The sequence below is a fragment of the Glandiceps talaboti genome, chromosome 15, assembly GCF_964340395.1.
Source record: "Glandiceps talaboti chromosome 15, keGlaTala1.1, whole genome shotgun sequence".
Lineage (NCBI taxonomy): Eukaryota > Metazoa > Hemichordata > Enteropneusta > Spengelidae > Glandiceps > Glandiceps talaboti.
In genome coordinates, this window is record NC_135563.1 from 22,623,005 (window position 1) to 22,638,037 (window position 15,033).

Below are 15,033 nucleotides of genomic sequence, written 5' to 3' on the forward strand. Positions count from 1 at the left end.
AAAACCAGCTACTTCTATAGTACCATGATATGACATTTTATAGTCATCTTAGCCCCCCCCCCCCCCCCCCCCAAAGAAATTGTTTCTGGTCGCGTGTCACTTAAATACATGTACCTCATGTCATTTGGGGGGGGGGGGGGGGGGGGGGGCTTAGTCAAACCAAATTTTTAGATATTGTGCAAACCTGTTTTTCCCAACTTGTAGCTTTTTGTGTGCAAACAAATACTCCCCCCCCCCCCCCACCCCAATAGAAAAAGGATTAAAATAGCAACCTACAGATTCTTACCATGATGTCTTTTCTCTTGCCAGTTTAAATCCTGGAATTTTACCAGTACGTTTAATGATCATTCTGAGACGACTACTTCCCTGTAATACCATGACAGCACTACTTGTAGAAATATTGTCAAAGCCTACACTATTGACTTCTTGGATTTGATCACCAACTTCTAAGCCATTACGATCTATAACACAAATAGGTTATCAATTAATATACAGCTTAAAATTTCACATTTTTACTGAAATCATACTGGTAATGGTGTATCAACCAACCAACCAACCAACCAATCAATCAATCAATCAATCAATCAATCAATCAATCAATCAATCAATCAATCAATCAATCGAGACAGACAGACAAAGAGATATAGAAAGAGACAGTAAGAGAAATAGACAAAGTGAGTCACAAATAGCAAGATAGAGAGAGAGACGTCAGAGATGATGAGGAATTGAGAGATAGTGACAGACAGACAGACAGACAGACAGACAGACAGACAGACATACAGACAAACAAACAAACAAACAAACAGACAGACTCAGTGAGTGAGTGAGTGTATCTTTATTAGTATATTACAGTATGTGGTGTTATATTGCATGCATGTATGTGTATAGGTGAGGGTTACATCTTACCTGCTACTGAACCTTCCTCTATTTGACTGACAAATATTCCCAGGCCATGTTCTGATCCACCACGGATACTAAACCCTAGGCTATCGTCATCTTTGTTTATTGTAACCACGTGTAATGTACCTTCTTCTGTATACCCATTATTGTTGACACCTACAGAAAAAATTAGATTTTTGATATAAGAACCTAAATTCAGATTGATATCATTATATCCTCATGTACTTTTAATAAACCCATAACAAACTTGAATGTGTTATTCCACCAGGTAGAAGCCTTCAAACAGAAAATACATCATCGATATTCACTTTTTGACTATGATGACAATAAATAACTTTTCAAAAGGTTTGGGAACCCTTGTAAGTTATATGTAACCGAGGGAAATCTAGTAAAACTTGCACAGATTTCTATACCAATTATTTTTCTTTGTTCAGCCAAAACAAAAATGTATGACAACACCAGTCTCAGTGTTTCCCCTGAACACGGTAATGAGGTCACTAAGCATCTTGTAATTTCTAAGTGTTCTCTTAATAAAATGACACTTGTATTACAAACCACATTTAAGGTACAAAACTGTCAGAAGGGCCCATTTTAGCTCATTTTAGTGTCCTGATAAATGTCAAATATTTCACGGTGAGGAGGTGACACTTTCTCTCCCTGACCATAAATAGATGACTGTTGAAATAGTTACCACAGTCTTAAAACTCAGGAGAACAATGTGACTGGATCAAAATCTTCCCACTACATGTTCACAACTTTTAGTGACAAGGCACTTTATGCCAGTCATTTTTTTCTTCAGCTGAACAAAGAAAATTACCGTGGCACCAACAGATGAATGTACAAATATCCTGTTTTCCTCTAGAACTTAGAAGTCATCTGTTTGTCTTATATATTGTTATTACACCACCATGGTAAAGTATGTGATGATTATTTCAGGATTTGTGAGTACATGTATTCATGCATGTAAACTTTCTTGGATAATTTGTTAGTCTGTTTTCAGATAAAGACACTTCTGTATTATAAAGATGATACGGTGATAATATAAGATTTTGTATAATAGTAAAATATATCCCATCAATATACTACATCTAAACCATCTTACCACAACCAATGTTTCATTTAAACATTCATATTGACAGTAATAGATGATAAATCACAATACAATTTCTACTAGTACCTATTAAATATTAGATGACCATAAACTGTCAGTGATGTCTAATAGATTGCATGCAACCACATAATGATGAGGAAAGTGAAAATGTCAATGGAGTAATACAGTTTACAAGCACAGTACTGGAAAGACGTTATACCCAAATTAGTCTGACTACTTTACACCATGACCAATTTCATCTTTTACTTACTCTCCTCACTTAGGTTCTTTTCATTTTTAAATCTGATTTTCTTTTTTGTTTTAGCTTTCTCTTTAGAAGCAGCTTGAAGGGGGAAAAGAATTTAAATAAAATTACACACAAAAATTAGTATCACTGTTACAAAGCAAGTCTGTTTTCATTTTTACCACACCAAACAAGTGGATTGCACATGAGAACCTGCATATCAAATTTACAAAGAGCTGCTTCTGTTAAACCATGGCATTCAAAATATTGGTACAATTGACAGTACTTTCTTGCTCCACTACATGTATAAAGGTGTTAAATTTATGTACATGTATATGCTTAGCTGTACATATGATGTACATGTGTTGGGGAAATTTAACGACAGCATTCCATGTAACAGCTGTTGTATGTTTTATTTTTATACTGCACAATAATCATATCACATCAAAATATTATTGATAACCTATATGTAAATTATTCACAAAAATTCAATTAAAATATTTTTCAATAAGTGAATGCTTCAAATACAGAAAAAGAGAGTGAGAGATACGTGTACAACAAATCGACAAAAAGGATTTCACTTCGCACACTGGTTCTACTAATACATCAAACTACATTGTGTATTTGTACATATATATTGTACATTCATCCAGTAAGCAGTAGTTATACAGATTATATTCAGCAGCAGCAGTTTTGAGAATTCATTACACTTGACTGAATTCAATAACAACACAAAGAATGTGACTGTGTACATCGATTTTGCAAACGCCCTGTTGTTTGCATCAATGTAAATGTACATACATGTACTAAGAAATTGAACAAAATTTGTCTGCAAGAACTGCATGTTATAAAACATGTACATGTATACATAAATTGTTTCTGCAAACTCCCTGTCTGCGTCAAAGTACACACTATGAAACTATACAAAATTTGTCTGCAAGAACTGCATGCTATAAAACATGTACATGTATATCATTCATTGTTATTTATAGTACAGTGAGTACACTTGTAAGGACTACATGTATGATATTATACAAATGTATGTAATAGCCAAGCAGGCAGGACTGGATAAATATTGTGGGTATGAAATCTGTAATTCCATTTTGTCATACATGTACATAAATAAATATCCTTAGTGATGAAGTTTTACTGATTCAGAACTTAAAATTTTATGTACATAATACCAAGACAGTGCTAGATAAATATTACAAACAAATGTACTAAATCTATTCAATTTCATTATTGCATCTCTTTATTCTTCATCATAAGTTCTATAGATTCAGAACTCCTCAAGTACAGTATAATGGTAAATTCTTTTGATAACTATATACTGTACAATGTACAAGAACACAAATGTAGTAATGAACTCTGAAGTCAACTTTACACATTCAAGTTCATATAGGTTGCACTCCTAGACCACTTTAATTCACCTCATTCAATGTCATAGACATGATAAAGTTCAGCTGATTCAGAACTTTACAAGTACAGCAGTATAGTGGTAAGTCATTTTGATAACTACTATACATGTAGCAATGAACTCTGAAGTCAACTTTACACATTCAAGGTCATATAGGTTGCACTCCTAAACCCATGACTTAAATTCACCTCATTCCACGTCATAGACATGATAAAGTTCCACTGATTCTGAACTCTACAAGTAGTATTATGGTAATTCTTGTCCTTTTGATAACTGTTTGAACTTTAAAAGTCAAATTTATGCATTCAAGTGCATATACATTGTACATGTAATAGCATTGCACTCCAAAAACACTTAATTTATAAATCTCCTCATTCAATGTCAAAAACATTGGTTTCCACACTGTTTTATATCTGTTCTGATATATACAATGACACAAAGAAAATAGGTACAACAGAAATGACATTAGAGTCAGACAAGTTGAATGCTTTGACCTCAACCATTAACTTCACATCATGTCATTGAAATATCTTGACTGTAAAAACATGGACACCACAGTCACACCAATCTCTCCTTTTGAAATTTGTTGTACATGTAATTCAATGTCCATAGTTTGCTGTGAAAGCATACTATAGTACATAGTATATTTGGATTCCATCCATAGAGATAATACACCTAAGAGCACTTTACGTTACAGAAAGAATGTTTTTATGCCATACAGACACTGCCTGCCTGAATACGTGACCTGGTTTTGTACACTGTGATCATGGATATCATAACAATAGCTGTAGTGGTTGGTTATTCATACCGCTCATACCCAGACAATCACACAATAGCGTTATAACATATCCAAATCCGCCATGTAAAAGTACACACATAGAATGACACCAGCTGAGTGACACAAATACAATGTATAAGAACTAAGGTACTGGTATGCTGATAGATCCATCAAAATCCATGGCTGCAAGTGACAAATAAGTCATAGATGGGTATTTTAATTAGTAATACATTTAGTTTGGTATTAAATCTGGAAATAATTCAGAAACCATTTCGAGCATCAGTTCTTTTGTTTAACAGATGTTTGTTTGTGTGTGTGTGTGTGTGTGTGTTTTGTCTTTGGCTGTGACTACATAAATCTCTGATCACAACATTGGATACTAAAAGATGACCAAAATGAAATATTAATCTCCAGCGATCTATCTAACTTAAACTGGGATGAGTTATGAGATTTTCACCTTTTGTAAAATGTGGCACAGCACCTTTAATTGAAAATTCTGACAAGTAGAATATGTATTAGATTAATGCACATTTGAATTTCAAATAAAAATCCTTCAAATGTGGCAGCCCTGCAGGCATATACACATGTACATGTACACATTATGAATATATAGAAAACACACTGGACCTGGTGAACAGAATGGTTCATTACTATGTGCATATGTATGTTCCTACAATGGTATTACAAGGGTCAAAATAGAACTGCAAGACTGACTTATTGTCATATTCGCCCTATAGTAATACATGTGTGTATCATGTGAAGCAGAACCCACAGTGTCATCAACCACAAAATCATAGGATTTATTTGTATGACTTGCCTAGGTGGTATAATTCTATTCCAGGTAACAAGAATTCATCATTGAAATTTTTGTGACTTGCCTAGGTGGTATAATTCTATTCCAGGTAACAAGAATTCATCATTGAAACAAAATTACACAGCTGTTTGCTGTTCAAAGTAACACGGCTTACTTCTATTTGGTATATCAATCAATCAATCAATTGATTTCTTAGTAGGCAAAGTATATATCATGTTTTCAATGATTTGAATGTGAGATTACGTCAGTGTCAATTTTAGGTTTCAGTGTCTGTTTTTGCATCAAATATGTTCTGACTGTACATGTACATGTACGTGTACAGAAATTTTCACCTGGGAAATTAAATCTACAAATGTATGCATACAATATGTTGTTTTTCAATACACTCATTCGTCGTAATTCAACTTTCTAATGTTGTCATGGAAACAATAATGCATAATACATTTTGCAGAATTGGTTCTATTTAGCCTGCCGACTGTCACACTATAAAAATACACTATGTTTGGATAACTCTACAATGGTTGGCTAGACTAGAAACATTGTAAAATAATACAATTTACTATGTCTCACCTGAACAATAAAAATATGATTGTTCATCACTTAAATTTGAAGTTGATAATAAATGGTAAATGCTAATGCTATCATATTACTTAAATATAATACTGTAGAGAACAATGTCAATAATGTACCATTTATGTTGTAAAGCCACTACTAGTCTAGGGGGCTATCCGTTGGGTTTGAATCTGAATAACTAAATATGCAAAATGGTCAAAATAGAACTATAAGGTAGCATGTGAAACAGAAGTCATGGTGTCAATCAAAAGATCATATGATTGTTATCGTTATGATCATGGGTCAAGGGAATACAATTTTATTTCAGGTAACAAGAACTAAGGAGTAAAGAGATATTCAGATTTCTGAAGGAGATGTTTATTTTCAAACCCAATGGATAGACTAAATATAACGCCACATAATTAACATTTCTTTGGTTATCATTTTGTATATAAATGCTAAGCACTAAACCCAATAATGAAGGAAATCTTCAATCACGAACCAGTTCAACACCAAGAAATTACCAGAATTTTCTAGTATGGAAAATATTTAGGCTTACAGGTAGCTGACAAAAATGTTGTTTTTTTAAAAATAGGCACAGACAGATTCAACGCAGACAAAAAGCAAACTATGGAATAGTCTAAGTGTATGTATAATTTCACGATAATATTCAGTATATGTTAGATGTTTATTTCAGGACTCCGTCAGATAATAACTCATCAATTGTGACTTAATGCTGGTACATGCTATATGTCAAGTTATCATTAAAATTAACACACACAGATATATTATAATATAATCATTCCTTTCTCGTGTTGTATTCATTTCATTCCACATGGTTCCTTTGAATGTTATCATCGATTGTGGTACCACAATATTTGCACTACAATAACACTGTATTCTAATTTCTATGTACATAATACAACTTACTTGTGTAATGTATTAACCAAATTCAGTAGCTGGCTGTCAATATTGTTCAATGTATACATTTGTGACGACCTTTCATATATTGAAAGGTCACATTATTGTATAATTCATGGCTCAACATGCTATAATTGCAAAGTGCATAGAGGGTTCCTGCAATACATTGTCAAGGTACTCCTCAGACTTCCCAGTTAGTTTCATAAACCTGTCTCACCTGTATGTTATCTATAGATATAACTGGAACCTTCACATACAATGTACATCACAGTACATGTACATGCATGCCAACACTGACAACACTTCATTTACTTGGAGCCTAAACAAATACACTGAGTGTTCCAAAATATGCTAACATTGTCAACAGCCTAACAAAAACATTGAGTGTTCCAGCAATACATGTATGCAGTCAAGGCACTCCTCAGACCACACATTAACATACAATGTACCTGTCTTTAGTGTTATCATAACTAGAACTTTCACATACACAGTTTAATTTGTAAAATGCACAAAATTCAGTATGCCAACATTGATTGCCGTGTGAGAACTCTGCAGGATCTCTGTGGCATAGACCCCATACCTTTGCTGTAAAGCTGAGCATGAAGGCTGCAAGTTTCATAAGTGAACACTTTACTTACATGTATAGTGCCTAATAAAAGGCACATGCATTGTAATAATCTTACAGCTGTAATAAGGGAACTTCTACTGCAAAAAAAAAATTAACATCTTTGACCATAGACCCTCCATGTTGGAGGAGGGTCTATGCTTTGACATACTAAGCATTGAAATTTATTGTACACAAACAGTTGATATACATTACATTTTTCACATGGTACATACCTGGATAAGTTGAAGACATATATTCTTGTTTGTTGGCAAAACTCTCATGGTGAGCCCTCCTTTTTTGTTCTGGTACTTGCAGGTGTGTATGATGTTGAGTTCCTTGTGGTACTACTGGTCTATCACTATATGCTCTGATAAGAGGTGGACCCCTATACGATCCAGGTTTGCTTGGTGCATTTTGTACAACAACATGAGGTCTTTTACTTTGAGTAACCTCATACTGCATGTGAGGTTGACCAGCTGGGTGAGGTTGACCAGCTGGGTGAGGCTGGGTAGCTGGATGAGCCATTCGGTGATAAGGGGCAAGGCGATCATATTCTGGAATGTGAGATGGTGGAATTATATTCCTTATTTCCCGTAACAAATCAAGTTTCCTTGGTGTGTCCAGGCAATTGACCAATGCTACCATCAACTTGGCTACATCTTTGTATATATGGTATTCCTTCAACACATCAAGGAGATAGTTCCGTTCAAAGTCTGACAATACTCTCTTAGATCTGTCATGAAACTGTCTTAGATAAATCTTTCGCTGACTGTCAACTCGACCCATAGACATCTTGGAATATTTTCAAGTGGTACTAACTGCTACAATTTGTGATAGTGGAACACCGTGCCATCAAACTATCTCCTTTACATGATCTTCAATAATATTTCACCTAAAATACAACAGAAATGAATAAATATGAAATTATTATACATTTCAATGCCAATTGCAGTTATTACACCAGAAAAGCTAAATTTGTTTTTAAAACTAAATTCCTTTTACCTAGTTATACCTCAACAATAAAGCAATTTAAATTCATACTGTTTCAGTGTTAGATCACAACTTTGCTAAGTGGTGCAAAATCTGGAGTTGATTAGTTCAGAAAGTGTAAAATGCATGATTATGATAATAATGTTTATACTTGATAATTAGACAGGAAACTGAATTACCCAGTTCAGTACAATTTTGGAATTATAGGTTTTTAGATTATTAATCAAAGTGACACATCTTCATTAGACTGAGAGGTTAAATATCCTGTCCACACAGCAACATATTCATGTAGGTAATTAGACTGTAGTGCTAAACATTCACTCTTTATTACTACAAAACAACTTAAACAAATGGGACTCTCTCTCTATAATATATATGTAATAGTTTTAAACTTGATAGATTACTATCCTCTTATTTCCAACAAACAAAGTCTCCAGCCAAGCTATGTAATCCATGCCTTACACCACATTTAAGATTTACTAGTATAGTCATACTGCCTGAGTGGCAGCAATATATTTGTCTGATACTATTTGTGGGAAGTATTACGGACTTGTTGCCACTATTCCAGTTTAGACCTACAGATTACATAACACTGGATTACACTTTTGTCAGAACCCATTATTTTCACTGACCAGGAACAAAAGTGAAATGATGTAATGATTTTATCTTATAATGCTCCAACAAAATACACAACAATAAACAACTGAGTACTGGTATTGTTTAGCAAAACAAAACATTCATGTATTTCTTTTATTGGCAATTATTTGATATTGATTAGGCAGGCGTTACAATAACTTTCATTCAATACTAGTATGAAAGTTGTAACTTTTATGTTAAAGTAAGTATGAATGCAAATGGCGGCAACTGTGACCTGCTAGCCATGAGACTTGCTTGGTATTACTTTACATTTATAACTATCTATCAAAGCTTGTGTAAAGAGTTCCTTGAGATGTTCAAAGACAAAGACATGTTTCTGAGTTAGCAAAATGTCAACTGCTACTTTTACACCATGTCGGTTCTTCCAAAATCTTTTCATACTTGAACTCTTGTATTTCTGAGCTATTTAATCAATACTGACATGCTTGAATCATTCTATAATATGGAAAGAGCAGGAGGTGGAATGGCATTCTTAAATCACAGCCAGAACCTTGGAGTACCGGTATACTGACTTACTCCAAGCCAGAACGTAGCATATTGATCATAATAATAATAATATTTATTTTTATATACCGTAAATCCATAAAATGCTCTAAACGGTTCACAAAGTTAAAAAAGAAAAGAAAAAGCACTTGACATTAAAACAATACTTCATGCTTATAAGCCTGTGCACACTTTGAAACAATAAAACTACTTTCAGATTTTATACTATTTTAATTTAATTTCAGATCTAATATTCTGTAATTCCAATTCAGGTTATGCAAAATTAAGCCTATGGCATCACTGTGGCACAGATCCATGTTACTCAAATTATACGAGTATGCTTACAAAAGTGAAACATTACAATTGAAATTTGTGAAATGAAACATATGTTACTGAAATAATTGTTGCATGTTTTAAATAAACAATCACAGCTAATTCATCGATTTGCAGAATTGTTGTAAAAACATTTTCTCTAGGGTTCACATGGAATTTGAATACTAAGAAATTGCTTCATTAGTCTGTATTCAGTTTGTGAACATATACATCATGCTGCTCACGTAAGTAAAAATGACAACTCGATCTGTCTCACTGTTACTAATTTTAGCAACCAAAGATGATCGAATGATACATGAATGATAATGCCAATGTCCTATATTAGACATTATATGTGCATGCCCTTTCATATGTATGTGTATGGATGGATCAAGTTGCCCACTGCAAGCCAGGCAGAAAGTGACAAATGATGAATATCTCAGATATTCTTGATGGGAAACAAAAGCCCATTGAAACATGAAACGTGCCCAGAGCATGTCATGCAAATTTCACTCTGGAGAATGAATGATGGACTACCTGTATAACAAACACATGTTTGTCAGTAATATGCAATTGTGGTACTGCACACATGCTCTGAAAGTTGGGTTTTCAAGTGGTACTTTCTTATAGTTTATTTGAGAAATCATTTGTTAGGATGTCAATAATAGTCTGTAATAATAATATTCTTACCTCACTTTGGTTTATTTTGGTATGTTTGCTCCCATATATGTTTTTTTACTCATCTTTTTTAGTAGTGTATGTATTTTAATTTTTTTGTTAGTGCTGCTCCTAACAATCTTAGTGAGTCCCTGATACAAAAGGGATGCAATAAATAAATAAATAAATAAATAAATAGTCTATGAAAGTTTTCCCGCAAAGTAATACATGAGTAGGGTGGTCAAATTTAATATCTATCAAGTGCAAAATTTGTATTTATTAAGTGACTTGGAAGGTCGAACCATACACCTGTAAACATTTTATACAGCCTATATACAAAACAACTCTTTATTGTATTGTGCAGTATGATATATATGTGTCTGATTCCATAGGATTATGATAAAGGTATTACCATATTGGGAAATATTACTCTTACCACTGTACCAGCAAAAGTATGTTATGCAAAAATGCATGTGTATCAATAAGCCATGTAGTACTACATTGTAGTAGTGAATAGGATATAGTCATGCTTCACTTACTAGGAAAAAAATAGTAGTTGTACTACTAAAATAAAATCTTACAAGTTAACAAAACTGTATTAGGAATCATTTCTTTTAATTCTGGGACATTTTACCAAAACTGAAGAAGACTTGTTGAATATAATCGATACGATTGATGTCTTTTTTTAATGGGCAGCAATGTATGGATACATGTACAGTCATGTATAAAAGATGATCTCCATTTTATCACCATCAAATAACATGCATGGTTGGTAGCTGTGCAGACAAGAGAATTGTGAACGACTTGAAAGCCGTGACATGGGTTTGTGGGACATACATTATGCTCAGGGCAATATAAAGATTTAGTGTTAGTGCTTCAAGCACCTGTGTATATTACACGGTTGGAAACTACAGTTTGTGCAATATTCAAAGATAGGGTACTACATCATACATGTAGGTGCAATTTTACATTATGATACCAAGATAATTAAATTATAGGGCCTTGATTTAATAAAGCATGTAAATTGTAATATTTATATACATTTGAATATGTCGATCTAGGACATGTACATGTACCCATCTGTGTCACGTACCTGTCTATACATGTACCCATGCAATACACTAGTCCTAACTTCTATATGATTGACAGAAAGACAATCAACTAACATTTTTATATCTATGCACAACCTGAGAGTCAGGGATACCTCATAAAATGTTAATGTTACGAGTTAGATATATCATAAGTATTCAGTATTCTTTGTGCTACAGTTTTAGAACCCTGGTTACAGTGAAATGAAAATCTTGGATCATTTCTTGTGTATCCAACCATAATGTTGGTGGAATACCATATTAAATTGTGCACTCTGGATTTAGTTTAGCAGAAAAGAAATTACCTATGAAAAATTAACTAATTACTTGTGAACTCAAGGTATTCCAAAGTATCATATAAAACTTGGTTGAGGGAAGACAATTGATCTCTTGTGTAAGTTGCTTTGTGGTATAGGAAAAGTGACATATTCTAGAATACCTCGAAGTTACATTTCTAACTGAACACATGATGAAATCCAGGTGATAAGATCAATTCTTTTATTACACAAGAGTCTGCTCAGAGACTGGCAAGTTGCAACACATTCTGTAGTTGCTGGTTGGCGATCAGAAAGAGAGCATCTTAGCTCTGGTGACCATTTTGATTTCATAGTTACATAAAATGAAATGGGATTTTTCAGTGTTATTTTTAACAAGAGAGTTCTCCGGAATTACAACAGGGCTTGGTACCCTTGTTGTCTTGTTCAAAAGAAAACTTGAAGCATGGATAGTGGCTCAAACAATCAAAGAAGATAACACATCCTCATACATACAATATCATATATATATATAAATGTATACACCATATATGTTCTATGATGTTTGGTACAGAGTTCTTTTACTGTAAAATGTACAAAAGTATTATTTTTCACTAAGATTACTTTACTCAAATTAAGTCAGCGTCTAGTCAATGAGTGAATATTTCTTGAGCTTAGCTAAGGTCAGACACAATTGAGGTATTGTAGGGTGTCAATTCTTCAACTAAACACATTCTTTTGTTATATGCATTCCATTCTTCTGTGTCAGGATAACTGGAAATATTTCATCCTTACTTGCAAATTCACAAAATGAGTTTATTTCCAACATGCTATTATCCACACTTTCCCATTTAGATCAATTCCAGCCAAAAGACTTTCCATTTTATCGCTATCAAATCTGTCGAAAAAGCTTCTTTACATGTGTATTTCCATTGAAAATAAAATAAATTAAAATAATCCTAGTACCATAAGATAATCGCAATAATATCAGAAATGACAGGTAGGCAGGAATGATATAAAGGGACTGGTTGATTACAAAGCTATCTCTGTCTCTGAAAATAGAAAACAAACACTCTCGCCTTCTGTTTATTTGTTTGTACATGTTTTTGACAGATGATGTTATAACAGAAAACAGGATAATCATATACATATAGTCATATGGTTGGTATGTGAGTACATGACTGTATATATGTATATAAAGTATTTGCTATTGTGGCTCAGTCATAAATTTATGAGGTATCCTCTGTCATCACATTGATAACAATTAATAAGTGGTGGGTCTCAGGTTCCAAACAAAAAACATGACTTATCAAGAGTGGGACTTCAAAAGTGCAAATATTACAATATTACAAATATTACTTACAAAGTGCTGATATTCAGAAATGCATGATAAATATGATAAGTAGTTGCTAACTATAACAAAACTTGTACGCTGAGATGTGATCATTATTGTTGTGTCATTATTGTTGTTGCACTGACATAGAGGTGTAAAAAATTACATATATATGTAAATGCAACATTAAAATGATCTTTGACCAAGGTCAGAATTGACATAAAAATTGAGCAACTTCTTAGTGGATGATACATGTATAGTCTGCAAGATACAACATTCGTGTCATGCTACCAGCCAGCAAAGAAGCCTGGTGGTAAGGCTGAACAACACAATCGACATATCTTACAGTATAGTTACACTCAAGTCAGTAAGAGATGACATTCATGTCACACTATCAGCCAGCATAGAAGCCTGATAGGGCTGAACATCACAACGTATATTACAGTCTAGTTACACCCTAGTTAGTAACAGACGACATCGTGTCAAGCTATCAGCCAGCAAAGAAGCCTGATACACGACATATCTTACAGTCTAGTTTCACCCTAATCAGTAAGAGACGACATTTGTCATGTCACACTATCAGCCAGCAAAGAAGCCTGATACACGACATATCTTACAGTCTAAATGGATGATTGAAGTATCAGAAAAATGACAATTTGTTTGTTTTTTGTGTGTCACTTTCTCAGTATTTCTCGGCATACATGTAAGATGTAGTGTAACTATTAGCAACACTAGAGATGTGCATCACACAAAAGATAATAATACAATGCCGAAGTAGATGATGTACTGTAGACAGGTATAAAGTGTATGTCTGCAATTAGGTTAAAAAGAACAATAGAAAAGTAGGAGACAATACACGTAAACTGAAATCGTGACTTAAAGAGACACAACTTGACATGCATCAATTCACTCTTGAAACTGCACAATTACTGACCGCGTCATTCTTGCACTTTTGTCATGTGTCGTGACTGTTCTTCTAAAACTGAAATATATTTTCTAGGAGATTTGTTTGATGTCTTCATACGGGAAATTACTTTTCTGAAATCATGTGACATTTTCAAGAATGACCTCCTATAAATATGATGTCTTGAAGATGGCAAAGGCATACAAGTGAGTGGATGGAAAAAGATCTAGTCTTTGGTGTGTCATAAAAACATGTGCATACCATTATTATTTTGTAATAATAATTTCAAAATTAGTAATGAGAATTCAGATAAAATTTCAGAAAAAATTAGTCACGGGACATTTGCACGACAAATATGATTGAATAATATTTATTCAAATATGTTTATTTTTGTTGTTATCAAGAAACCCATTATAAATGTGAATCCATTACTCTATAAAAGCCCCCCCCAAAAAAAACCCCAAACAAACAAAAAACTACACGAATTCCAATTTTTATGTTTATGTTAGTGGGGCTTATAATAGTCAGGTTACCAGAATATATCATACATTATGTAGAACTTTAGTTGAAGTTATACTATCTAAAAAAATATGACACCTTAACAAATTATCAGAACTATAGTAAAATAGGGGTTAAGCAAGGCATTCACATTAATTTATATATTTTTTGCACTATCAAAAGGACCTATAACTTTTACTATGACCTAATAAATATACTGCAGTTCATTTGAGTTCATCTTTTAATAATTAATTACGTTTACAATTAAGCTACTCAAGTATGATGATGATATTAATCATGTGTTTACAATAATCTACTCCCACATGATGATTAATTTGTCTGTGTCTGTGCATACTCGTGTCCAAATACAGATTATGACATGGAATACATGTATGATAACAGTATGAACTCCTGAACTGCAATTAAAGTAATGGATATGTCATAAAACTATCACTGTCAGACTGTCTGTCACCACATATGTACTAGTAGTAATCCTACTATTGACATGCTAACGCTTACCTATTCCTTCATTTC

At 33.4% G+C, this 15,033-nt stretch overlaps 1 protein-coding gene across 1 annotated transcript in view; it reads right to left on the reverse strand.

Annotated features, from left to right (window-relative positions):
* LOC144446353 (PDZ domain-containing protein 7-like) overlaps nucleotides 1-15,033 on the reverse strand; it is a 39,966-nt gene that overhangs the window by 20,420 nt on the left and 4,513 nt on the right. Inside the window, exons 2-4 of the mRNA XM_078136100.1 lie at nucleotides 7,557-8,215; nucleotides 907-1,056; nucleotides 287-461 (exon numbers count right to left, since the gene is read on the reverse strand). Of these exons, the coding sequence (XP_077992226.1) occupies nucleotides 287-461; nucleotides 907-1,056; nucleotides 7,557-8,115 (884 nt within the window). The 5' untranslated portion in view covers nucleotides 8,116-8,215. The remainder of the gene's footprint in view (nucleotides 1-286; nucleotides 462-906; nucleotides 1,057-7,556; nucleotides 8,216-15,033) is intronic.